Source organism: Calonectris borealis, chromosome 21 (assembly GCF_964195595.1).
Source record: "Calonectris borealis chromosome 21, bCalBor7.hap1.2, whole genome shotgun sequence".
NCBI classification, from domain to species: Eukaryota; Metazoa; Chordata; class Aves; order Procellariiformes; family Procellariidae; genus Calonectris; species Calonectris borealis.
The window spans coordinates 11889831-11913568 of NC_134332.1; the positions used below are offsets into that span (position 1 = coordinate 11889831).

General features: G+C 50.6%; 5 protein-coding genes across 16 annotated transcripts in view; 2 read left to right on the plus strand and 3 right to left on the minus strand.

Moving 5' to 3' along the window:
• Positions 1-324: 324 nt before the first annotated feature.
• ARPC5L (actin related protein 2/3 complex subunit 5 like) lies at positions 325-4654 on the minus strand. The gene is made up of 4 exons (XM_075170887.1): positions 4452-4654; positions 4018-4089; positions 3496-3672; positions 325-894 (listed from the first exon to the last, which is right to left on the minus strand). Exons 1-4 carry the CDS (start codon positions 4590-4592, stop codon positions 832-834), a joined length of 453 nt encoding a protein of 150 aa, XP_075026988.1. The 5' UTR covers positions 4593-4654; the 3' UTR covers positions 325-831.
• Positions 4655-4758: 104 nt separating this feature from the next.
• On the minus strand, positions 4759-9015 carry PPP6C (protein phosphatase 6 catalytic subunit). 2 transcript variants are annotated; one of them, XM_075170886.1, is made up of 7 exons: positions 8885-9015; positions 8687-8782; positions 8488-8553; positions 7866-8007; positions 6661-6740; positions 6307-6516; positions 4759-5558 (listed from the first exon to the last, which is right to left on the minus strand). In XM_075170886.1, exons 1-7 carry the CDS (start codon positions 8957-8959, stop codon positions 5310-5312), a joined length of 918 nt encoding a protein of 305 aa, XP_075026987.1. In that variant the 5' UTR covers positions 8960-9015; the 3' UTR covers positions 4759-5309. The 2 variants fall into 2 exon arrangements, with proteins under 2 accessions (XP_075026987.1, XP_075026986.1); XM_075170885.1 differs by having other exon boundaries at positions 8687-9006.
• A 49-nt stretch (positions 9016-9064) lies between these two features.
• RABEPK (Rab9 effector protein with kelch motifs) lies at positions 9065-11785 on the plus strand. The gene is made up of 7 exons (XM_075170884.1): positions 9065-9194; positions 9267-9415; positions 9500-9652; positions 9939-10100; positions 10661-10810; positions 10983-11132; positions 11383-11785. The coding sequence occupies exons 1-7, from the start codon at positions 9136-9138 to the stop codon at positions 11679-11681; spliced, it is 1122 nt and encodes a 373-aa protein (XP_075026985.1). The 5' UTR covers positions 9065-9135; the 3' UTR covers positions 11682-11785.
• Positions 11786-12892: 1107 nt separating this feature from the next.
• On the minus strand, positions 12893-17398 carry HSPA5 (heat shock protein family A (Hsp70) member 5). 2 transcript variants are annotated; one of them, XM_075170882.1, is made up of 9 exons: positions 17188-17398; positions 16940-17078; positions 16438-16669; positions 15971-16108; positions 15584-15696; positions 15111-15501; positions 14552-14789; positions 14184-14351; positions 12893-13779 (listed from the first exon to the last, which is right to left on the minus strand). In XM_075170882.1, exons 1-9 carry the CDS (start codon positions 17381-17383, stop codon positions 13220-13222), a joined length of 2175 nt encoding a protein of 724 aa, XP_075026983.1. In that variant the 5' UTR covers positions 17384-17398; the 3' UTR covers positions 12893-13219. The 2 variants fall into 2 exon arrangements, with proteins under 2 accessions (XP_075026983.1, XP_075026984.1); XM_075170883.1 differs by having other exon boundaries at positions 17259-17304.
• A 3031-nt stretch (positions 17399-20429) lies between these two features.
• GAPVD1 (GTPase activating protein and VPS9 domains 1) overlaps positions 20430-23738 on the plus strand; it is a 47491-nt gene continuing 44182 nt past the window's right edge. For 2 of the 10 annotated variants that reach the window (XM_075170890.1, XM_075170891.1), the window contains exon 1: positions 20569-20736. The gene's annotated coding sequence lies outside the window, so the exon portion shown is untranslated. Of the gene's footprint in view, positions 20500-20564; positions 20741-23738 lie in introns of those variants that run through there. The other 8 variants (XM_075170892.1, XM_075170894.1, XM_075170895.1 and 5 more) reach the window with 7 other exon arrangements.

Genomic DNA, 23738 nt, shown 5'->3' on the forward strand with positions numbered 1-23738 from the left:
AGGTCCTGCAAAAGGACACACTTAATATATAAATAAGTTATTAAGTTCTGAAGTATTTTCTTGAATTTCTAGGATGGACAAGAATATAAAAATCAAACCCATGGGTGATTATGTTTATATTCACTGCATCTTAGAAGCGTTGATTGGAACAACTGAGCTTGGTCTCACTCCTGACAGCCAGCATAGCTGGATTTGAGGACAAATTCTGTAAATAGTTGCAGTAAAGAGCATTCATGCAAAGGTGGACACTTAGCTTAGAATTGGTATATCGCTGGCCTGCTTTTAAATAAGTCAGAATTACATTTTAGCGAAAAATGAACTCACTCATGTGATCCAAGAACTTTATTGATGCAGCAGGCACTTTACAATGAAACCAACCCCATAGTCCAATTAGTCCTTCGACCATACGTACAAAACCGTCACTCTGATAAACACTCTCCCACCCATAAGCTGTCAGGATCTTGCATCTGCCAAGGACATAGCTACCTCTTAAATAAGCAGTACACACAGGATCTTTTATCACCACACTTCGATAAAGCAGCATCTGAAAATACCTGTTCACTTACAGTAATAGGAGGCAGGAGTGTGCCTTCTCTCTGCCTTTTAAAGAAGGGCTCAGGAGGATGTCTTGGCTCCTGTATTTGGTAGTCAGAATATGCAGGAATACCTTTACTCTTCCCCCACCTTTAAGGTTAAAAGCATTCCAAGAGGAGGTTTCCGTAGTATTTCAGTAGATTGCAATCTCTAATAAAGATGGACCAGTGTCATTTCAGCTGATTCCTTCTTCGGAGTCCAACACTGATCGTCGTCTTGGTTCAAGTTAATAGTCTTTTAAACAGTCTTTCTTGCCGTAAGAACTCTTACTATGGAACCTAGTCCACCTACTGCTAATGCCTGTGGGGATGGGAAAAGGAGAAAGGTGTTACACAGAGTCACTGCGTCACGCAGGCCAGCCACTGCATCGCACGCAAAAGGCATCTTAAAAGAACAAACAATTACGTGGTAAGTAACAGAAGGGTATGTGGCTCTTCTCGAAAAAGTTGCTTTTCACATATAGGCAGCTTGGGCTGTTCCACCTCATTCTGCCCCTTTTTTGCTCTCAAATCTTTACGCAGCTAATTGGGGAAAATGTATTTGTTTTCTCTAGCACATGCAGACATTAAAGACGTTTTAAGTCGTTTCATTCAGGTACTAAACTGCATCATGCAGCGTCAGGTTTCCATGATGAAACTGCATTGCCCCCCAGCCGGGCAGCGGTGGTTCTCTCGCTGCGACTGCTCCAGCACACAAAGGCTCGCACGGGCCGGTTCGCTCGCGCAGCCCCAGACCACAACGCAACTCTTCATGCTGGCTACCACCAGAACAGGAAATACAGCTCTCGGGCTGTTCCACCTCTCATGTCTCTGCAGGTGCCTTCTGCCCTGCTGCCGCCTTTACCTTCCTGCGGTGACAAGCTCTACATTCGCACACTGACCCCTCTTTGCAGTTCTCTGAATGATTTAGGCCGACAGTTAAAAGGCTACTGGGGGAGCTCAGACCTGAACTCAGATCCTTGCTTGTTCCGATCTTGGGAAGTTTGTGCCTCACTTCCCCTCTGTAAATATGGATGAGAGTGATCTTTGACTCAAATTATTGCAGTACATATATAGTAATACTCTATAAATGTACTCTGTGACGTAAGAACCAAGGGACTGAAGGGTAGACAAAACCATAATACAATAATTTAGTAACCCATATACCACTAAATCTGAAGGGAAAATTACTTTCTCCGAAATCTAACAAACCATCTTTTGGATCTAGAGAACGATTCGCATGTCACTGACAATGCAGAATGTCTCACCTCCCATATCCCTGAATGGGAAAGGAGGAGGGCTCGTTTCAGTTTCATGTGCATCCCTCAATGTAAATAATGTATTCTTCTAAAGTCTAGAAGAAGATGGATGTGATTATGAAAAAATAAATGTTAAAGCTGACTGCTTAAAATGAGGCGCGTTTACTTTCCAGAGATAATTCAGATACAGCCCAGTGGGTATTGCAATGTATGAAATGAGAACAGTGATCAACACTATGAGACACCTCGCTGTCATTAGGAAACAGATGAATGCAAAGCATCCACTCGGAGCAGTATCTGCACGCGTTGTACGCATGTCAACGCTCCCGAGTTACCAAACCTGATATACATGGGACAACAGCCGGGCCTTTTCCAGAGGACAGACGGGTACTGCTACTGAGCAGCTGACTCCTCTCTGAGCAAGCCACACGTCTTACCGGTAGTGCCAAAAAGCAGCACACAAGCAAGACTTTAACCCTGCCCGGCCTACTTCAGACCTGCCCTGTTCCCTTCAAAACAGAGAGGACAAGATGCTTTACATGTGCCTACGTGCTCTGAGCACTGTCATCTTTGCAGTCAGCGTGCTGTTGTGTAACGATGCACACTGGGAGCACCCACCCATGGTTACCTGAAAACAGTCTCCAGTGGAAACAACAACAGAAAAAAAACGGAAAAAAAAAAAAAAGAAAAAAAAAATCAAGCAGGAAAATGTTCTTTGCTGTCCTCAGAAATCCCCTCCTCCTCCCCTGTCAAGGTTCTGCAAAGCTGGAGACAGCTGCTAATAGCTGGAGTCACTACACAAGTTCTGTCTTTACATATCACAGGAAAAACCCGTACTTTGTGAAAACGACACCAGCATTAGCAGCGGGCTGCACTGCTACAGCGCCGGTGTACAGGGAGCTGCAGCATTCCTAGGGATCGTTTTTCCTAGGAGGAGCACTGACAGCCAGTGCTGCAGCTAAAACCCCTGCTCTTGTGGACGATGAAGTCATTTCACTCGGATTCCTGCCTGGGGGCAGTGGCACCGAGCAGCTGCTTCACGAGCCTGATCCGCCAGAGAGGGAACATCCAAGGGGCCGCTGATGAACGCAGCCTACCTCCCCAACGGTCATTTCACAAAAATGCGAGAGGACTGCTCCGCATCCCAGTGGAATCTTCCTGGAGATCTCAAAAGCCTCTCCTGTGCAAACCAAACAGGTTTGCTAAACCCTGTTTCTGAGCTGTGACATGTATGCCGCTAACAGCATCGTCTGATGAAAACTGCCAGACCTGAGCCAGCCTGAGCACTGCCTCAGCCGAATACTCGGCTACAACGGAACGCTGACAGCCACGCCGTTCAACCACCCACACCCCCGCTCCCAGCTTTCTCCTTGGTGCGGCCACTGCGCTCATTAGACACAGAAGGCAGTGCAATGCTTCCTCCAGTAGACGTGCCCTGCCGCAAGTCTCGCCTCTCCCCCTGGCTGAGGGTCAGCTTTGACGTGCAGGCAAAAGCTTAACGAGTCCCAGCTCAAGGAGACCAGAGACAAAAGGAAATGCCAGTCACTGCGCTGCTCGGGGATGAGCCCCCTGCCATCATTGGCTTCTTGTGTGGGGGCTCTCGCAAAAGCCCTGACAAGGACCCTGCGGAGTGTGGCTGAGCCAAGAGAGCACCAAACACATACCTTTTCGTGCCACTGAAGTAATATTGCACTGCTATTTTCTGTTGGCTTTTCAAATCCTTTATAAATGTACTTCATTAACAAGTCAACACCACTTCTGTCTAAGGAATTCACTGCTTGTTCTATTTCACTGCTTTTAAAAGACGTGAGGACTTTAAGCATGGTTCCCTGGGCCTGCTCCTGCAAAGACAAGGAAAGGAGAATAACGTGAGAACCACCAAAGCTGGAAACGATCCCAAGACTTGTGTTCCACAAGCATGCTCCAAGGACCGGTGGCTACGCTGAAGGCTGGCTTATTTCTGTAACCAAGTAGGTGAACGTTTTTCACTTCAGGTTCCAGGAGAGCAGAAGGAAGGGGTGAGCACAAGCGGATCGCCTCTGCAGAACACACGGCATATTGCTGCGTGGCTCATTAGCAGCGCTGGGGTGCTAATCACATCTCTGGGGTAACGCTGCGTCACTCCGGAGCTCCCCAGCGAGCCGCTGCAGAGCCCGCCGCCCAGCCCGCGCCCCAGCCCCGGTTACCTTCATCGCCTGGTTCTTCGTGTTGACAGGAGAGCTCCTTATGGCGGCATGGAAAGCCCGCAGCGCGTCCCCTGTGCGGCGTGGCAGTCAAGGACTCAAACGGCTCCGCCAGCAGCCCCGGCCCCGCCGGCGGCTCTGCGTAACGACTCCGAGCCTCGCGAAAGAGGGCGAATTGCGCCTTTATAACAACACCGCAACTCCGGGGCCACGTCCCGCCCGTGCGGGAGAGGAGCTGCGCTCGGCGGCCGCTCCCCCCGCCCCCGCCGCCCGGGGCGACTTAGGCGGGGACCTGGCCACCACGGGCGCACCTCGCCGCGGCGGGGGCTGCGCTCGGCGGGCGCCAGGGCGAGCTCGCCGCCGCCGGACGGGCCGGGCCGGGCCCGAGCGAGGCGGGAGGCGGCGGGGCCCGCCCGCCCCCCCCGCCCCAAAGGATATTGCCTCAGCAGCGCCTCCACCTCGGGGCCGGCGTCGGGCTCGGCCGCCGCCGCCTCCTCGGGCTCCTCCACGAACCGGTTCTCGTCGTACTGGTCTATGTCGAGGCGGCGGAAGCGGGAGGAGAGCGTGCTCCGCGCCATGCCGCCGCCGGGCCCCACCCGGGCCGGAACCGGAACCGGAACCGACGCCCCGCCCCCACCGGAACCGGAACCCGCCGCCGGGCCCGCCCCGCCCCGCCCCGGCGGGTGACAGTCACCCCCGCGCTGGGGCTCATGTAAGGTACGACTTCATTAAAAATACAAGGCATTGAAAAAAATCAGAACAATTATTTTAATGTACAAATTCAACAGCTGTAGCAGGTTGGTCACTTTTAACTGGACTCCTACGAAAACGGAACAAAACCGGGGGGAGCGGCCCTTGGCCCGCCTCATCTCCCCACCTCAACAAGCTGCGGGGAGGCCCCGGGCGTTCGCGGTCCCACGGGCACGCCAGGCAGCGACTTTGCTGCTGAAATTTCTTAAAACTTACCAAACAAAAAAGCTGAACACCACGCTGGGACCGAGCTGCTTCCCGGGAATCACGGTTGTTAGAAGGAAAACGTTTCATCTAAACCCAGAAATACGCAAGAACTACATGCAGTGGTATAAATTTCAAGGACATATTACAAATACTCTGAAATTAATCTAGGGTAGGGGAAAAAAAGAAACTTGCTACAGACACCATAATACACAATAAATTTAGATAATTTAAAAATAAAAAAGGCAAGAGGCAGCATTTCAGCAGCAAAGTGCTCAATAAAAAGTATATTGTAAAGGGACAGTACAGGGGAAGAGGGAGACAGCAGGCAGGGAAGGGTCTCAGAGGAAATACGGTGTGGTCGTTCTAGGAGGAATTACACGTTCTGAATCTGGAACTGCGCGGAATAACTTTGGTTCTCTTGTATTTACATCTTTAAAGACCATGATTGATGCAATATTTCCACAGCGGTAGCAGTAATTTGGAGCAGACCATACCGTTACCAATTTCTCATCAAACATGAATTTGTAGCCTTCATGAACTAGCTGGTGCGCTCTGCAGATGAGTTTTAAGTTGTTGATGTGAACAAACTGTAAAGGAAAAAAGGAAGGTCAGTTTTCTTCCGCGCAGCTGCATGCCACTGCCACACAACGGCCCTCTCCCAGCTGCAGCCCTGGCCCACGCATGCCGTAAGGGCTTAAAGAGAAGCTTTTTCACCCAGTGCGCTGAAAAAAACTATTTGGCTTTTGAGACCAGCGGAAAACACCAGTGAGATACCGGTGACAGCTGGGATGCCCCAGTCTCTGCCACCCGCAAGGCTCAGTCCCTCCTGAACGTGCTGCAGAAAGGGCAAAGACACAGCGCACGGCACGAGCGCGGCGTTCGTAACGCAGCTAATTCAGGAGCCTGGGAAGGTCAGCGTGTGTTAGCCCTGAGAAGTCTGCTCGCTGTTTTCCAAAGTAACAAAAATTAAGTCAAGAATTGTTAAGAAAAATGTTTGGGTTTTTTTTTTTCTCCTAAATCCTTAGAAAAGTAGTCTACACAAGCCCTAGTGATACTAGTTAATCCCACTGCATTATACTTTTTAAAAGCAAGATCGGTATTATCACATCTGGCAGTTGTATTTATGCTTTTAAGTTCAAATGGCCTGTTTTCTCAAGTTGGCTTGAGCAAACCTTCTCCACCACCAGGACTTGCAGCGGTCTTAGAAGGAAAGTTCATCATCTCACAGTGTGCTTGATCTATTCATCGCTAGGGTAAACATCAAACTTGTAGCTGAACACTTCAGTTTATCTCATACCGGCAATCCCTTTACGTGGCACACAACAGCATCATTACCTCGTTCGTCACCTTTGCACCGAAGAGCCAGCCTGCTCCTCGGGGGCTGATCGCCCACGTGTCGACATCTTCTGGGTCAGACCAAACCAGGTCACAGAAGGCGCCTTTGTGAGGAATTTCTTGATTACGCTCAATGGTTCGAATCTGATCGAGCGTCTTGATGTCTGGAGAGAGGCCACCGTGCACACAGAGAATCTGCTCATCTATTAACTGGAGAAAAAAAGACACGTGTGAAATACTCAGTATTTTAACCCAGCCCAGAACGCTACCAGTGTGACCCTTAAAGGTCACTCATTCTAGCAGTCACATTTAGACAATTGACTTGTATTTTTGTAATGTGGTGTTTACACTTACAGCTGCTATTGTGAGCATGTCAAAGACTTTGGTACAGTATCTCCAAGCATTAGCATTTCCATATTTGGTTTGGCATTCATCTGTTAAATAGAGAATTTTTTTCTTCTTAATGGATCAGAAGGAATTCAGAGGCAAACACTTACAGTAGAACTCTAAAGTCAGACGTATAATGCAAACCCTATCCGGAGCACCGGTAAGCGGCCGGCGGGAAGCGCTCTGTGCCGCTGCCGGCCAGGCCCACCCGCGGGAAGGGACCGAGGTGCCTCTTGGTCTTCGCTTACCGAGCAACAGGCCGGGCAGTGCAGAGAAAACGGGGTCTCACGCAACGCCACTGACGATGCTTTTGCTGCTGCCCACGGCTGCGAACTGACCCCTGACCAGACCAGCCAAGTGCTTAAATTTGCAAATTTTATACAGGAGAATGGGGCAGAAAGCATGAACTGACCAGGGCTAGCAGAAGATATTCTTACCACAAATGGAAGTTACAGTGGCTTTGTTTAAAGCTACACGAACGTGGCAATAAACCTGACGGGCAGGCATTTCTTAAGCGACCTGTGAACGTTTGTACTTGCTCTCGTTGACACATTATCCAAAAGAAAGTATGTAACAGACATTATTCTTTGTGGCAGGCGTTAGGTATTTTCCAGAATTTCCTCAGGTTTTATCAAAGCCTCACACAACATCAAAGAAGTTTCCAAGCAATTTAACTCCCTCAGTTTTTCAAACAGTTGTTCTGTTGCTTATTTCTTGCCAGTGGCATTTCCCCAGATGCTCACTGTTGACAATAAATGACTTTCACAGCAAACCCCATACGTGACACTGATTTTTAGTTATACTGAAACTTAAGGGGAATTACAGCAACACCATGACTTCGTGTAGAACCTTCCAAGATACCAAAGCACATTCTGTATAAGTATATGCTCTTTCTGTCTCTAAAATGGAACGTGGCACGAAAAAACAAACAGAAAACCCACATGGTGGAGGAAAAGAGCAGCGAGATCTGGACTAAAACATGTTCTACTTCACGAACACAACTATCACGTTAACAAATGATAACATTCAAGTTCTAGCGAGCCCACTTCCCATCCAGTCCCAGGAAAGCCCCAGGTAGCGCTGCATCCAAAACAGGTTTCCAAAGGAAAAGATGCTGTACTCGTTTATTACACGTTAGCCCCCATTCAGAAATCGTTTGGATAAAGACTTACCATAAAATCCATACACTTGTGTTATCTGCCTGCTTTCATGATTGCCTCGTAACAGTGTGATACGATCAGGCCACTTAGCTTTTAGTGCAAGAAGGTAAGTGAAAGTCTCAAGACTATAATAACCTCTATCTACAAAGTCACCCTGCAAGTCAAAAAAATATTCGTAAATGGAGAAACAGTCAAACGGAAAAATGCAAAGTGATACATCCATTCTAAACTTCTCGCAGTGCATAAAGAAAACTAACGCTGAAGGGAAGCTGGGATCTGCTTGGATCTATGAGAACATGTTCCTTGGTCACTGGGAGTTTCGGGCTTGAACTGGCATGCTGCCGTTACGCCACCGCACGCATCCAGAGCTGCCCCGACACACAACGCGACAGACCCTTGCCGAGGCAGGACGCTGCTGCCCGACCGGCACAGCTCCGCTCTTCCTGTGCCGCTGTACACCGCGTAGCTCGTGCTTTACCCAACAAAATACAACCCGTACGCAGTAACCAAACAGCAAAAGCAAACACAACTCACAGGCAAGGTCTGAAACTCAACGAGCGTATCAGGACTTAAACCTTAAGCTCATTTTTTAAACACCGGCCAAGAGAGAGGGGCGAGCCCAGCGCACACGTACCATGAAGATGTAGTTGGTGTCGGGGACCTGACCGCCGGTCCTGAACAGCTCGCACAGGTCATAGAACTGCGGGGAAAAGCAGACGGGTCAGGGCTGCGCCCGCCGGTGGGGCAGGCACGGCACCGGACCCGGCAGTACAGGGGCGGGTCGGAGGTCGAGGGCAGCCGTGCGGCCTGCCGCGGGGCCGCCCGCCCGTTACCTGCCCGTGGATGTCCCCGCAGACGGTGACGGGCGTGGAGACGGGCTGGACGTTGGACTCCTCCAGCAGCAGGTCGCACACATAGTCGCAGAGGCGCTGCGAGAGAAGAGCCGGTCGGCACCGGCACCGGCACCGGCACCGGCACCGGGCCCGCCCCGGCCCTCCCGCCCCGGCCCGCCCCGCCCGCCGCGGCCGCACCTTGAGGTCGTTCTCGGGCAGGTACTTGCAGAGCCGCGCGATCTCCACGTACTTGTCCAGGTCCAGCGGCGCCATCTTGGGACGGCGGCTCGGGGCCGGAAGCGGGGCCCGGCACTTCCGGGGAGCGGCGCGGGCCGCCGACGCCAGCGGAAGTCCGAGGCACTTCCTGTCGGGCGCGGGCCGGAAGGCGGCAGCCGCTTCCGCCCGGGGCTGCCCTCGGGTGAGCGCCGAGCGGCCCGGCCCGCCCCGCCATGGGGCCGCGGGCGCTGCCGCTGCTGGAACCGGGGCGCCGCCCGCAGCCGGCCAAGTGGTGAGTGGGGCGGGGAGCCCGTCGGCCCGGCTCGGCCCCCCCCGCCTGAGCGCTGCCCCTCGCTGCCCGCAGGTACCGGCTGTCGCCGCGCGGTGACCGGCCCCGCGGGCGCGTGGGTCACGGCTGCCTCTTCCTGCCGGGCGGCGGGCTCGGCCGCGTCCTCCTCCTGGGCGGCGCCGACCCCGCCGGCGCCTTCGCGGACGCCCACTTCGTGGAGCTGGGTGAGGGCCGCGCCGGGCCGGGCCGGGCGGGAGGGAGCGCGGGGCCGCTGGGCCGCTGCCGACCGCGCTCTCCGCCGCCCGCAGGCGCGCACCGCTGGGCCGCGGCCGGCTGGAGCGGGCTGCGGCCGCGCTACGAGCACGCCACCTTCTTGCCCGCCGCCGCCCCACCACGCCTCTGGGTCTTCGGCGGCGCCCACCCGGCGGGGAACCGGAGCTGCGTCCAGGTGCTGGACCTGGGTGAGTGCCCGAAGACCGGGCCCCGAACTGCCGGCCCGCCCGGTCCAAAGGGCGGCTCAGTCACTCAGGGCTCCCCTCGGAATTCGGTCTCTGCGCTCGCCCCACCGTGCCCCAGGAGCGGGGCCCGGGGCCGGCTCCGAGACACGGAGCTGCGGGAGATGTGGGCTTGCGGGACGGGTCACCACAGAGCCGCTGCCAGGCTCCATCATGGTGGCTGTCACTTGGGCAGTGGAGCATGTTTTCTGTTGCCGTGTTGATTACTTTGTTAATCGAATGTCTTAATTAGAAATAGGAACCTGGGAGAGTCCTGAAGTGAGTGGTGTTCAGCCACTGCCTAGGACGTTTCACACATCCTCAGCAGCTATAGGAGACTGTCTGTATGTGTTTGGAGGGGGAGAGAAAGGAGCAGAACCCGTTACAGACCAGCAGCTTCACGTGTTTGACACAGGTACCTCGAGATGCACGAAGGGCTGTTATGCCAAACGGTGGACTCCATCCTCTGTTGAATGTGCAGTCTGCGTTTCAGATTCTATCAAAGACGTGGAAGTGTTGGGCCCCTGCTTTGGCTACGAGTTTAAATGGATGGGTGGGTGGATGTTCCTTGCTGTTGACATGCACTTATCTTCACGTGGTCACTGGGAATTTGGGCCAAAACGGCAGCGTAAAACTCTGGGATGAGGAATGCTGTGGGAGTGGTTTGTCACATTTGCCCAACAGCTGATTCCTTTCCGTGGTGGCATCATCCTGTGCTGCTCGTGTAGTGTTGGAGTTGTCCCATTCATCCTCATGGCCCTGTGCACACCAGAAAGGGTTTCTTTCCAGTTTGAGTTAATCTGTCCTGCTACAGGGTGACCCAGACAGCACAGAGAGCTCTGTCAGAGGGCTTGCCTGTGCTTTAACTCTTCTCCGACCCCACAGGAAGCACTTCCTTAGGAAGCCTCAGCAGGGCTCTGGGTTTGTAGAGCTTCCAGAGTTGCCTTCCTGATGCACGTGTACTCCCATTTTTAGCCACCTTGACCTGGTCCCAGCCAGATACTCACGGTGATCCCCCCTCTCCTCGGCATGGACACGTTGTGGTTGCAGTCGGGACCAAACTCTTCATACACGGAGGTTTAGCTGGTGATATTTTTTACAATGATCTGTTCTGCTTTGATATAAGTAAGTATGGATATAGGTACTGTAGAGCAATAGCTGTTGTGTGATGTGTTTTGATTTTGGGGAACCTTCTTCTAAAAGATCAATTCATAAGTGCTTAAAATATTACCGTATTTGTTTAAAACAACAAAACTTTTTTATAATGCATAAGCATAGACATGTTCTTGTTCAACAGATGACATGAGATGGGTTAAGATACCAGCCACAGGTGACGTCCCGGGAGGACGGGCATCCCACTCATCAGCTGTGTTTAAAGACCACTTGTACATTTTTGGTGGAATAGGTCCAGACGGGACGCTAGATACTACGTACAAGTATCACATAGGTAGGGAGACTTCTCTCAGCTGTGTAATGGTAAATGCCAGTGTGTTGGAAAATGCATTACCCCCCAGCTCCTGCACTTCGCCCTCCTAGTAGTCAGTGTCATTGCACTGGGGTTACATCAGTACAAGGCTAAACGCTGAAATGCTCTATAATGTTGAAAATTGGTCTAATGAATGATGTCGCTGTCCCAGCATGCTTTTTAAGCCTGTAAGCTACATTTGAAGATGTGAATGTGTATCTTTGCACTGCAGAGAAGCAGCAGTGGACGCTCCTACAGTTCGATTCCCCTCTGCCCGCTGGGAGGCTGGACCATGCCATGTGCGTCATTCCCTGGCGGGCCAGCAGGAACGGAGACACAGGAGCTGTCGCCTGGGAAGACAAAGCTGGGAAAGAGTCAACTGTGTCAGCGGGTGACGAAGCCGGCCCCCTCCAGAACAGCCAGGACGAGGAGCGTGCTGAAGACGCAGTCGTGCATCTACTGTTAATATTTGGAGGGATGGACACACAGGGGGAAATATACAGGGACTGTGTCGTTAGTCTGATTGACTAGCAGAGCTGTGGTCCTGCACAGCAACACCCTTTCCTACACAGTTTTTATAGTACTATCAGATTAAGTTAATTCTTCTTTCCAATAAAGAAATTCTTACCCTCAAACGGATGGCACTGTGCTAACACACCTGAGGTACAGGTGCTGTCTCTGTTGGCAGTCCTGCTGACTAGATACAGCGTTCCCTGGGGCAGGCGGCTGCTTGCTGTCACTTGACCACAGGTTGCTGGAATGCGAGAGCCTGGCATGGTTTGCGCTGTGTCTGGTCAGCTTTCCACTGGAACAAACTCACCTACTGTTGGCTACAGAAACAATTCTATCTGCAAAGCCACAGCGTTACCTGGAAACCAAGGGGTTTTGGGGAATGATTTGAGTTTTAGCTTTCATTCTTTTGAAAATGAGTGAATGAATGAAAACAAGAAAAAAAAAGTGTCTCCCACACCAAGAAAAACATAAAGTGCCAAGTGGTTTTAAAGAGGTATTAAAGCAGGCACAAAAGCTCCTTCTGTACTTGGTTCAATTTCTTATCTCATCCCTTTAAAGAAAATCTATTAGGTGTAGACTAGTTTTCAGTATTCAGAAAACTTGTCCATTGTCTCATGTGAGACTCTAGTAAAGCTCCTAAAAATAGTTTTAATACTGCAGGAAATTGTATTTGTTAAGCTAGTCTCCTCTCCCCCACATGCTTTGCACTTAAGTTTGCATCACCCCTCTGATGCAGGTGAGCAGCTCCAATTGATAACCCACCAGCTTGCAGGCTCTAGTGAAGCTGCACAAGGGGAGACCGCTTCAGATATTATTCAGGTTGACCCCCCCTTCCTTGTAAGGATCTATTACATCATAAACCTCACTACAGTTCCAGGTACACCAGCACACTTCAGAAACAGGCTGTAGTGCTTGTCAGGGGTTCCCATCCAACCAAGGGCAATGGGTGCCAAACTTCCGGAGCTGTTGCACGACCTGTTCCCCACCCCTGGAACAGGCTGCTGAGCCTGGAGCAGGTGAGGGGTAGAGCTGTAATTCTTACCTAAGCTGGGTTAAATAAGATCACTGCAAGTTACCCAAATAACTTCTAAGGTGTCTAGGAAAAAAATCTGAAATATCTTTTAACCAGTATTTAAAATAGTAGTAGCATGGTAGGGCTCTGTGCTTCCACATCCTGGTTAAAACCAGCTGCTCTAACTAGGTAATGGAAAACACAAACTAGAACCAAGTCCAGTGTAAATAACAAATTTATTGTGGTCACTTCAGGTAGAAAAGTTCTACACCAAATTCACATGACCGAGTTGTTAAATAGAGCGCTTCCACTGCCAGTACTTCTAAACCCATTTCGCATTTACACTCCCCCCCACTACCCCTCCCTCCCTAGACATCGAGCAACTGCTAACGAAAAGCAGTATACAGCCACTTTGGGCTAGCGTTTCCAGCTCCACTCACGAGTGAAGATTCAAAGTTACATTCCAAATTAAGAGTTCAATATTTTAAACAAGTGTTCCTGAGTCCAATATATACACACACACAACATTCGGAGATGCCACTATCTACAACTCATCCTTCTCTGCTGCCTCCTCTTCACCTGGGGGAGGGCCTGCACTTCCGTAGAGCTTGCTAACAATCGGCTGAACAACTTCCTCCAGCTCCTTCTTCTTTGCTTTGAAGTCTTCAATGTCTGCATCTTGATGGCTCTCGAGCCACTCAATCTTTTCCTCTACCGCTTTCTCTATTGTTTCTTTGTCTTCAGATGACAGCTTACCACCCAGCTTCTCTTTATCCCCAATCTGATTCTTCAGAGAATAGGCATAGCTTTCCAGCTCATTCCGGGCGTCAATGCGTTCTTTAAGCTTCTTGTCTTCCTCAGCAAACTTCTCAGCATCATTAACCATCCTCTCAATCTCTTCGGGCGTCAGCCGATTCTGATCGTTTGTAATTGTGATCTTGTTTTTGTTCCCAGTGCCCTTGTCTTCAGCTGTGACACGTAGGATTCCGTTGACATCTATTTCAAAGGTAACTTCAATCTGGGGGACACCACGAGGGGCAGGAGGGATTCCCGTGAGATCAAAAGTTCCCAGAAGATGATTGTCCTTGGTGAGGGGACGCTCACCTAGAAGACACAATTAGATACGGTTTCCATCTTTCCTAGCTGTGGTTTGTACTTTGTGAAACCATGAGCTACACTCTTCTTAAAGCTAAGGTTTTAATTGCAACCTGACATCTGTCTAGACACCTCCTACAGGATCACCTCTTACTCTGAAGAGCTCTCCAGAATAGGACCATGGGAAGAGATACATTTGAAAACAATTCTAGTAACAGCTTTTGATGCAGGTCAAGAAGCCAGATCAGAGCAGCTTCAGAAAGCTAGCACTGTTACCAAGCTCTTCTCCACAATGAGATATCCACAACCATATAGAAATCTCTACAGCCTTTGTGATAAGACAGTAGGAAGTATATTAGAGTCCTATAGACAGATTCCAGCTGTCAACATGGTCCACCACAGGTGACACTTACCTTCATAGACCTTGATTGTCACAGTTGGCTGATTGTCAGAAGCCGTGGAGAAGATCTGAGACTTCTTTGTGGGGACAACAGTATTTCTTGGGATCAGTTTAGTCATTACACCTCCGACAGTCTCAATGCCAAGTGTCAGAGGACAGACATCAAGCAACACCAAGTCACCTGTAAGAGATCAAGGGCAAGACTGACATGACTTCAACCTGGAAGAAACGGAACATCTCATCACTGCAAACAGGATCCTGAGGCCTCAGAGGCACTGAACTTCTCAAGGACTGGAAAAGAAGTTCTACTACATTTGTCAATAACTAATACCACTATTCAGAGTCAACACGCTCTTGAAGTGACAGGGAAAGTGTCATTACCTGTATCTTGGTCCCCAGAGAGAACGCCAGCCTGGACAGCGGCACCGTAGGCTACAGCCTCGTCTGGGTTAATGCCACGAGAAGGCTCTTTCCCATTGAAGAACTCTTTAACTAGTTGCTGTATTTTGGGGATGCGAGTAGAGCCACCAACAAGAACAATCTCATCAATGTCAGACTTCTTTAGGTCAGAATCTTCCAGAACTTTCTGAACAGGCTTCATAGTGGAACGGAACAGGTCCTAGGAAGACAAAAAACACCCAGGGCTGTAATACTGTATTCCCACGTGCCTAGCCTCTGAATTATGCGGCCTTAGGGTACAAAGGACAACCACTATAGAGGAGGAACATCAACTGGCTTATGACCAGCCTTGATGAGACCTCAGCTGTCACCAACATACACACAGCCCCAGCTACCTTGGCAAGGAGCAGCTGCCCGCTTTTTAGTGCGAGCAGGAAGTTATTTATACCCCAAAGGGCAGTGTCACAGCATGAAATTACCGCACATTCACAAGTCTCCAATCTAGAGCTGAGGCAGTGTAACTTTACCTTTCTCAACTTACCATGTTCAGCTCCTCAAACTTGGCTCGAGTAAGTGTCTCCGAGAAATCCTCTCCTTCAAAGAAGGATTCTATTTCAATTCTAGCCTGGTGCTGAGATGACAAGGCTCGCTTTGCTTTCTCCACTTCCCGTCTTAACTTCTGCACAGCTCTGTTATCCTTCCTGACATCTTTTCCAGTTTTCTTCTTGTAGAGTTTGATGAAGTGTTCCATAACACGTTGGTCAAAGTCTTCTCCACCCAGGTGAGTGTCGCCGTTAGTAGCCACAACTTCAAAGACTCCATTGTCAATTGTGAGGAGGGAGACATCAAAAGTTCCACCACCCAAGTCAAACACGAGGATGTTCTTCTCACCCTCTCTCTTGTCCAATCCATAAGCAATGGCAGCAGCTGTGCTGTATAGGGAACAGCCCATTCAGAAAACTAGGACGACCACCCCCCACCTCCCCAGCAGGCAGGATAGGTTAGGCTACTTACGGCTCATTAATAATTCTCATCACATTCAACCCAGCAATAGTACCAGCATCTTTCGTAGCCTGACGCTGAGCGTCATTGAAGTAGGCTGGCACAGTAACAACAGCATGGGTAACCTGAATAAGGAGTAAGAGACAGAATTTTGTTATAGAAATGAAAAAAAAAGCACATAGCTTGTAAATAACCATAGCAATGCTGGTAACAAGTACCCCATTGTTCTTTAAAGAGATGTAAAAACCCACCATCAGCTGCGCCCATTCAACAGGGCTGCCAAAGGGGCCAGCACAGGGAACAGAGTTTAGGATTGCAAGGTTAGTCCACAGATTCACAGATCTTTAGTTTTATAAAGCTGCTGCTTTAAGTTCTTGCTAGCAGCACTCATGAACTTACTTTCTTCCCCAAGTACGCCTCTGCAGTTTCCTTCATCTTTGTCAGGACCATAGCAGAAATTTCTTCAGGAGCAAATGTTTTTGTCTGTCCACCTCCAACATCAACTTGAATATGGGGCTTGGCTTTCTTTTCAACAACCTGAAAAGAACAACGTATACTGTTCTATTCCAACAGTTCCTAGAATCATCCCCACTTGTCCAAGTGTTTCTTTCTCTCTTAAGATTAAGCAAAGCCTCTATTTAACAAGACATAATTTGAACGCTAGCTAACACAAGGAACTGTTGTCTGTACACCACAGCCACATCACTGCACCCTAACCCTCTGCAGGGTGGCTCAAAATGGCGCCATGATTCAGTAGCCTCGCCTTTCTCAGGCAAGAGGAAGGCAGGCAGCATCCGCAGCCCACTCTTCTGACCGGACATGTAGGCCCCCCTCCTGCCACCCACCCCTCCGCGTTCGGGGCCCACCTTGAACGGCAGGTACTTGATGTCCTGCTGCACGGAAGGGTCGTTCCAAGTGCGGCCGATGAGCCGCTTGGCATCAAACACGGTGTTCTCGGGGTTGGACGTAAGCTGGTTCTTGGCAGCGTCCCCGATCAAGCGCTCCCCCTCGGGCGTGAACGCCACGTAGGACGGCGTGATGCGGTTGCCCTGGTCGTTGGCGATGATTTCCACGCGGCCATTCTTGAAGACGCCCACGCTGCGGGGCAGCGGAGCAGTCAGGCGGCGCTGGGGCCTGCACCCTCCCCTTCCGCTGCTCCCTTCCCCCCCTCCCCGGGCCCCACAGCCCGCTTCCCCCCCACACCCCGAGGCCCAGCACTCCCCGAGGGCCCACAGGCCCAGCCGCCCCCCCCAACCCGGGGGCCCAGCACTCCCCGTGGGCCCACAGGCCCAGTCGCGCCCCCCCCACCCGGGGGGGGCTCAGCCGCTCCGTCCTCCCTCCCCCACCGCGGGCCCGTGCCTCACGCACCAGGAGTAGGTGGTGCCGAGATCGATGCCCACCACCGTGCCCACGTCCTCCTTCTTCTCCTCGTCCTCCGCCCGCGCGGCGCCCAGCAGCAGCAACGCCAACAGGAGGTGCCTCATGCCGTCCGCTCGCCCGCGCCACCCTGCCGAGAAGCCGCCAGTCACAAAATGGAGGCGCCACGTGCGCGGCCGGCAGCACCGCCCGCCCCAGGCCCGCACCGCCCGCCCCAGGCCCGCACCGCCCGCCCTTACCGTCACCGCCCGGCCCGCCGCGCCCCCAACTGCTGCTGAGCGCCCAGGCCGCGCCGCCCGCCCTTATATACCTTCTGTTACTCCTTCGTGGAGGCTCGCCATTGGCTGCAGAGCCCTTGCTGGAGCCTCTCCATTGGTTGGCTGCCACTAAGCTGGCCTTCCTTGATTGGCGAGAATGAGGCGGTCCCTCTGACATGCCTGGCGCGCCCCCCTCCTGCCATCCCATTGGTTCACCCCGCCGGCGTCGCGGACCTATCAACAGGGAAGCGTGAGCCAAGCGGAGGGAGCCCATTGGCTGGGGGCGGCCGTCATGGCGGGGCCAGGGCAGGGGACGGGGGGACGTTCTGGAAGTTTCCATGGTTACCGACCCCGGGTGGGCTGGAGCCATGGCGGGGGGTCGGCCCTGGCGGCCCGCGCACCCGCGACGCTTCCCGCCCCAGGGCGCCCGCAGCGGTCCTGGTAGCGCCCCTGGCCCTGGCGTCGCCCCCGGGACCCCGTGAGGGAGGTACGGTGAGGCAGGAGCCCTGCGGCGGCCGGGGGGCCGGGGCCTGGCCCTGGCTGAGTGGACACATCCCCCTGTAGGGGAGGCCCAGCGGCGCCTTCTGAGCCCGTGGGCAGACACCCGCGAGCCCCCATCCCTGAGCAGCCGCAGAAGTGTGGGGGACAAAGTGATAACGTGGGCGGCCAGCCCTGAGGAGACACGGGTTTCTCCACGTGCACCTTGGGGCGCGGACCCCATCCGGAGCCTGTCCCTGGGCAGGCGCACTGTGCTTCGCACCGGCCCCAACCGGGGAGCCAGCAGGTCGCTCGAGGAAGGCACTTGCCACCTTCTGAACCGTGATGTCTCGACACCGAGTCACCATGACCTCACTCAGATGTAACTCACTACACAGTGTTACATCAGCCCTTTGGCTTCTTGGGATGGGAAACTCCACAGGAGGGTGAAGGCACAGTCCTTGGGAGTGTAGATCCACCCAGATCACCCCTACATTATGTAGGTAACAGGCCTGGTTGGCTGCATCTCTGCCATCTGTTGGCTTGCGCATCTGCAGATCATGCATACATATGTAATCTACCTGTGTATATTTAAAATCACATTTTAAAGCAAAAGTTAAAACTACAGAATTCCAAATTAAAAATGAAAGTTTTGGGTGATTGAAGAGTGACGTAAGATGAGAAACTAAAAGTTGTTCATTCACCTTTGGATGATACCAGATCTGAAATCTAGCAAAAATAATTTCAGGTAATTGTAGTATAAAAAAAGTGGCTACAAATAGAGAGAGACACCGCTCTCAGGCAGCATTCTGTAAGTGTAAATGACTTTTATTTATAAGTTACCTTTTGTGCCAGCGGGGCCTGGCCCAGCTGCCAGGATTTCTTACGATTATGAAGTGAGACATTGTCAAAAGACTTTGTTGTTACTCGACACATCTGGAAATGCCATTTTGATCTTGATACTGTTCTTCCTATTTTGAAGCATATTTTGTGTCCTTTATATCTGTGGTTCTCATTTTTTAATGGAATTATATCTGCATTACATTCCCGTTGATTTGATTTTCTCCTTTTAAAAATCCTGAGCTGTCTGATGCAAATTACCGAGCTTAGTCCTTGAAAGAGCATTATCTCCTAGTAATGAGAGATACTGTAAATAATGTATCCTGAGAACTGTAAATAATGTAAGCATTTTATTTCTTCTTAGGAACCCTTGTGCAGACAAGGCAGGGGTCGGGGCAGTTTCATACTTCTAGGCCCTGGGCTCATTTTCCTCAGTTCTCTAGGGGGAGTGCTGTGGTAAATACAGCCGGTATTCTGCGTTACTGTTGGGACTACAGCATGGTGGCTGGCTGTGTGGTACCAGACGGAACAGTTTGCTGGTGCGTTTTGTGTTTGGGCTTGCTGAATGTTTTTTTGTTACATTTCAGTTTGCCATAGTTGTTTCTAAAATGTTACTTGGATATAAAAAATTCAGTTACATAAGACATTCTCTTTTATCAGAGAAGAGAATTCAGGGCAGTAACTGTGTCAGTTAAGAAAAAGGCACATAGACAATGTTTTGGCTTTTGTTTTGTTGCCTGTTGGGAAGAGCTTTGCAGATAACTTGGGCATAAAAAGCAAGCAGCTGTGGTGACTCAAGAAGCGTCCTTTTCCCACTGAAATCACCGTCAAGTCTGGGTACCATGCCTTTCTTCACAGGGTGCCTGGGAACTCGTCCGTCCCGGTGGGTTTGCAGTGCCGGGTGACATTCGGGGCCTCAGCCGATTGCTAACGCTGTACGCTGTGACTGGGCTCCCCAAGGGAGCTATGCAGTACCGACCCAGACCGCAAATGGTACTTATGTGTCTCCAACGATCTCTTTTTTCCCCGTGGAGAACAGGCTTCTTAAATCCCCTGTTGGGACAAATTTTCATGTAATAAATTACGTTCTGCTATTTAGTTTTCCCTGGTATTTCTACTGGGCACAATATTTGACTTAAGTGTGTTATGAGGAGCAATCACATGCGTCGGGAGCTGGGGTTTTGGACTCTATCCCTGTCCCTGCAGTTCAATCGCGCTGTGACCTTACCATGTTCTTCTGTCAGCCTGAGCCTCTTGTTGTCAATTGCGCGGTTGTACCAGGCCCTGTCAGGTGTCAGTAAGAGCTGTTCGTTTTCCGAGAATCTTGAAAAGAGGGGCAAAGTGAAAATCATCCTGTGTGACTGCATTGCATTAATTGTGTCTCAGGCTAGAGTTACGTCTGTTACTATTTATGATGAAGCAATTGCTATTCTGTAGGCTAGATTGCTCCACGTGGAGCCATGCTTTCGCACTTGGCATACCCGCCTGTTAGCAACTTTCTCCGGGCTTTTTGACCCCTGTAATGGCTGACACCGATGGAGCCGACCTGTCTGTAAAGCACCTAGAGATGAAACGCGCCATATCGAGATGTCCTATAGATCAGCGCCGACTACCTAAATAGCCTCTGCAACAGGGATTGATTTTACCAAACCACGAAAAGCTTGCGCAATGCCCAATTCCCCCCCTGACACAACCCAACGGAGCCCACACCAAGGACCCTCCACCCTCAGCGTGGGTTTTGGGACGGGGGGTGCTCCATCGCCTGAGGGGGAGGCATAGGCCGGGGCCGGGCGGAGCGGGGGCCGACGGAGCGCCACTCCGCCGTCGGCCCCCGCTCCGCCCGGCTCCGGTCGAGGGACTACATGTCCCAGGAGCGCGGCCGCCGTTACCGCCCGCCGCCTGCGCAGTGCCGCGCCGCGCCGCGCCTGGCTCGGGGCCGCAGCGGGAGCCGGGCGGCGGAGCTGGGGCGCTGGCCGGGTAGGGGCGCGCTCGTACCCCCCCCCTCCGCGGCACCGCTTGGTTTCCCCCCCCCGCGTTGCTTTGAGGAGGAGGAGGAGGGCCGGGGAGCGGCAGGGAGGGGGAAGAAGGCGAGGCCAGGCCGCCCCGCAGCCCTCCCGCCGGCCCGGGCCTGACAAAACCCTTTGGTTTTTCAGGGAAGCGAGTGGGAAGGCGGGCGGCGCGGCGGGGCCAGCGCTCCGGGGGACCGGGCCGAGGGTAGGTAGGTTGTATTTATTTACGTTTAACTCTGGGGAGGGAGGTTTGCCCAGAGCTGGGTGCGGGGGTAGAGGTGCGGGGTCTGCGGGGGGAAGGCTGGTGCCCTGGGAGCGGCGGGGGGCACCGAGCGAAGTTGGCGGTAAGATTTCCTCGAGTGTTGTTTATCTGTGCCTTTTTTCTCTGTCAGCCGCCTCCGGCGAGAGCCGGTCCTACCTGCCATGTTAGTGTCTGAGAACCGGTAGTTCTTGAGGTTTGCGGAGGTATTTGAAAAATTGAAGCACTTGGCAGCGGGGGCCCTCTCTGCTCTCGGCCACTGTGGGATTGGGCAACGAGTCGCTTTCGAAGCGGCTTGGTGTGAACGTCGCTGCCGTCTCTCCTTTATGGCTTTCGTGTTATGCAGGTTTAAAACTTCTAACTTGATGAGTATCGTAACTTCCCTTTTTTGTTACTAACAGACCCTTAATGCTGAAGATCTCGACCAAGCGAGTATCTGTCCTTTTTCTTGCAAAGTCATGATACTGTGCTCTGAAGGAAGAGAGCTGTTACGATTAAGCTCTCAAACCAAGCATGTGACGCTACACTTACTGATAGGTAGAATGCTATTTTTGTGGACGATGCAGTTGACTCGCAAGTAGAAGCTGCAATTTGAAGATGATGGAGGGGGAAATGGCACGGACAGTACGTGAAATCTGAATTACTGCACTTCTATAAAAGCAGCAGGATGGTGGCTTTAGGAAAGGGACTTCTAAACTGCTGCTGTGGAGGGTTCTAAAACATTTAAGATATTCCACACGAGGGTTTTGGTGTGAGATTTGTCAGGTCCTGGAGAATACTCTGTCCTTAGTAGCAGTTACCCTTCCTAGTGGACTGCAGATGGGATGTTTGACGATGAGGAAGGGAGCTAGTCTCGAGAGAAGGGCCTGGGAGCAGGTTGTTTTTGTCAGTTTGAGCAGCTTTGAGTTCTGCACTTCTTCTGACTAAAAGTTTATTAGTATGACTCCTTACGTAAGGGGAACTCCTCTTTCTAGCATCACAAGCAACTGGAGTAGATTTTAGCATGGTTATATGCTTTTGTTGACTTTATGCAACACAGTAATACCATAATAGATAATTTAGTAGCCAACTGATCCTATGCATTACTGATAAATTCTGTTAAGGGGTGTGAGAAATGAGATGCTTCTTGCACATAAATCTTACTGGATAAACAGTATGTTTAATGCTAGCTGCAGAGCAGCCGCTGGGCAGAAAACAAACTTGAGGTATGAGTTTCTTATTAATATTGATTAGATAGTTGAACTGTAGCAAATTGAAATGCATTTTGCACGTTGTACGCATGTTTTGAGATGACGGGTATTGTAACATGAGAGTTCAGTATATAACTCCTAGGTCATGGTGAACTATCCTACTGAAAAATGGATTTTTTCACCTCAACTTTGGGAGATAGGCTGTTAGCTTATATAAAGAAATGAGGCTTGTTAGTTATTACTACAAATATTAATGAAAAAAAAGGTACTTCATCTAGGGTGAGTTAGCATGGAAGCTATTCAAGCTTGCTTAGGAATTATTTTTCAGTAAGACAGAGTGATTTCAGTTTTGCCTTGCCCTGCCCTGCCTATGTTATATCTGCCCAAACTTGCTTTGGAAGTTTAGTCTTGCGTAGCGAGACTCAGGAGGAGCAAATAACCCTGAGCAGGAAATGCTGGAGGAGGAAGAAGAATCTGGTGTACTAGCAGTATTTACTACTTTGCTTAATCTCTTTTCTGTCAACTGAATTGCAGAAATATTCAACAGATGTTGCTTGTTCCTGTATGCCACAGTACAGAACCATGTACTTAGGAGTTCAGTACCTAAAGATTAAATACAGTGTTTTCCAGGACTTTTAAATGTAGAAAGCAATCTGTCTCCTGCGTTCATCAAAGGTATAGATGATCTTGGGTTCTGAACAAACTTATGTCATGCTAATAGCACAGCAAAACATCTTAGATGCTGTCAGATCACGCAATCTTTGTTGCTGGTATGGTGAAGCATCATGAAGTGAAATTGTTTGAATTGTTGTGCTAAGCTTCTCTTACCACATCACAGCTTTTAGTAGGTTACTAAGCAGTCTTGAAATAACCGACAAAAGAAATTGACATGTTTTCATATCAAAATGAAATTGCCAGTATTGAAAAATAATTTGCACATAGCAGGAGCTATTTAATATCTGTTGTTTCTTCAGCCACAGCAGGCTGTTGGATATCTAAATTTCCTAAATTGTCTCCTTTATGCAATTATGTAGAGACATCTATTATTTCAAGTATGGTGCACAGTAGTCATAAACCAGGTAATTGGATAATTATGGGCACCTTTTTGTTTACGAGAAACCGATAAGGTAATCTGACAAACAGTGTTCTGGAATTAGTACCAGCTGAAGCTGCCGCTGCTCGCTCTGCTCTAATGCTGCCTTCTGTGGTGTGTTACCAAATATGTAACTGTGGCTAATTGCTTCTAAAGCTCTTGTCCCAAAAGCTGGCGTGGAGTGAATGTTGTGTAGCCTGGGAAGGTCAGAGAATGCAACTGTTGTCTTTCCATAATGATCATAAATGGAAGAGGCTTTTGCAGGGGAGCAGTGTGCGTCATGTAGGTGTGTTAGTGGTACAGTAGTTTCTTCTTTCCAGACAGGCTGTGTTGTTAATGTCAGTATCTGAAGAGAGTAACAGCCTGTGCATCTTGCTCAACTAGGTTTTTTGAGTTTTCTTTACTATGTTGCAAGTTTTCCTTAGAAAACTGAAGCCTGCTGAAGTATTTTGTGTGTTAAATGACCTGCTTTACATCTCTAGTGTTCTCAAATGTCTGCCAGAAACTTCAGGTGAAGACAAAGTTGTTTGTGCTGTTGCTTGCTATACTTGTGTGACTTCGGAATAATTAATTTTTAAAAACTGGTAAATGGGAGTGAATGAGGCGTTCTTCTTCATAGAGGTGTATTTCAGTAGCAATCACTAGCAATCAAATTAGTTTAATTT

Excerpts from the sequence above, each read along its gene's own strand:
- ARPC5L (XM_075170887.1), bottom strand. The coding sequence starts at position 4,592 with ATGGCGCGGAGCACGCTCTCCTCCCGCTTCCGCCGCCTCGACATAGAC. Across the intron at positions 4,090-4,451 it reads TGGAGGCGCTGCTGAGGCAA|GGGGACGCGCTGCGGGCTTT; the intron begins TATCCTTTGGGG and ends CCACGCCGCACA. Across the intron at positions 3,673-4,017 it reads CGAAGAACCAGGCGATGAAG|GAGCAGGCCCAGGGAACCAT; the intron begins GTAACCGGGGCT and ends TTGTCTTTGCAG.
- PPP6C (XM_075170885.1), bottom strand. The coding sequence starts at position 8,959 with ATGGCGCCGCTGGACCTGGACAAGTACGTGGAGATCGCGCGGCTCTGC. Across the intron at positions 8,008-8,487 it reads ACACCAACTACATCTTCATG|GGTGACTTTGTAGATAGAGG; the intron begins GTACGTGTGCGC and ends TTTGACTTGCAG. Across the intron at positions 6,741-7,865 it reads ACAAGTGTATGGATTTTATG|ATGAATGCCAAACCAAATAT; the intron begins GTAAGTCTTTAT and ends TCTATTTAACAG.
- RABEPK (XM_075170884.1), top strand. The coding sequence starts at position 9,136 with ATGGGGCCGCGGGCGCTGCCGCTGCTGGAACCGGGGCGCCGCCCGCAG. Across the intron at positions 9,653-9,938 it reads CGTCCAGGTGCTGGACCTGG|AAATAGGAACCTGGGAGAGT; the intron begins GTGAGTGCCCGA and ends TGTCTTAATTAG. Across the intron at positions 11,133-11,382 it reads TACGTACAAGTATCACATAG|AGAAGCAGCAGTGGACGCTC; the intron begins GTAGGGAGACTT and ends TTTGCACTGCAG.
- HSPA5 (XM_075170882.1), bottom strand. The coding sequence starts at position 17,383 with ATGTCAGAGGGACCGCCTCATTCTCGCCAATCAAGGAAGGCCAGCTTA. Across the intron at positions 16,670-16,939 it reads CTCGGCACCACCTACTCCTG|CGTGGGCGTCTTCAAGAATG; the intron begins GTGCGTGAGGCA and ends GCTGCCCCGCAG. Across the intron at positions 15,697-15,970 it reads AGGCGTACTTGGGGAAGAAA|GTTACCCATGCTGTTGTTAC; the intron begins GTAAGTTCATGA and ends CTCCTTATTCAG.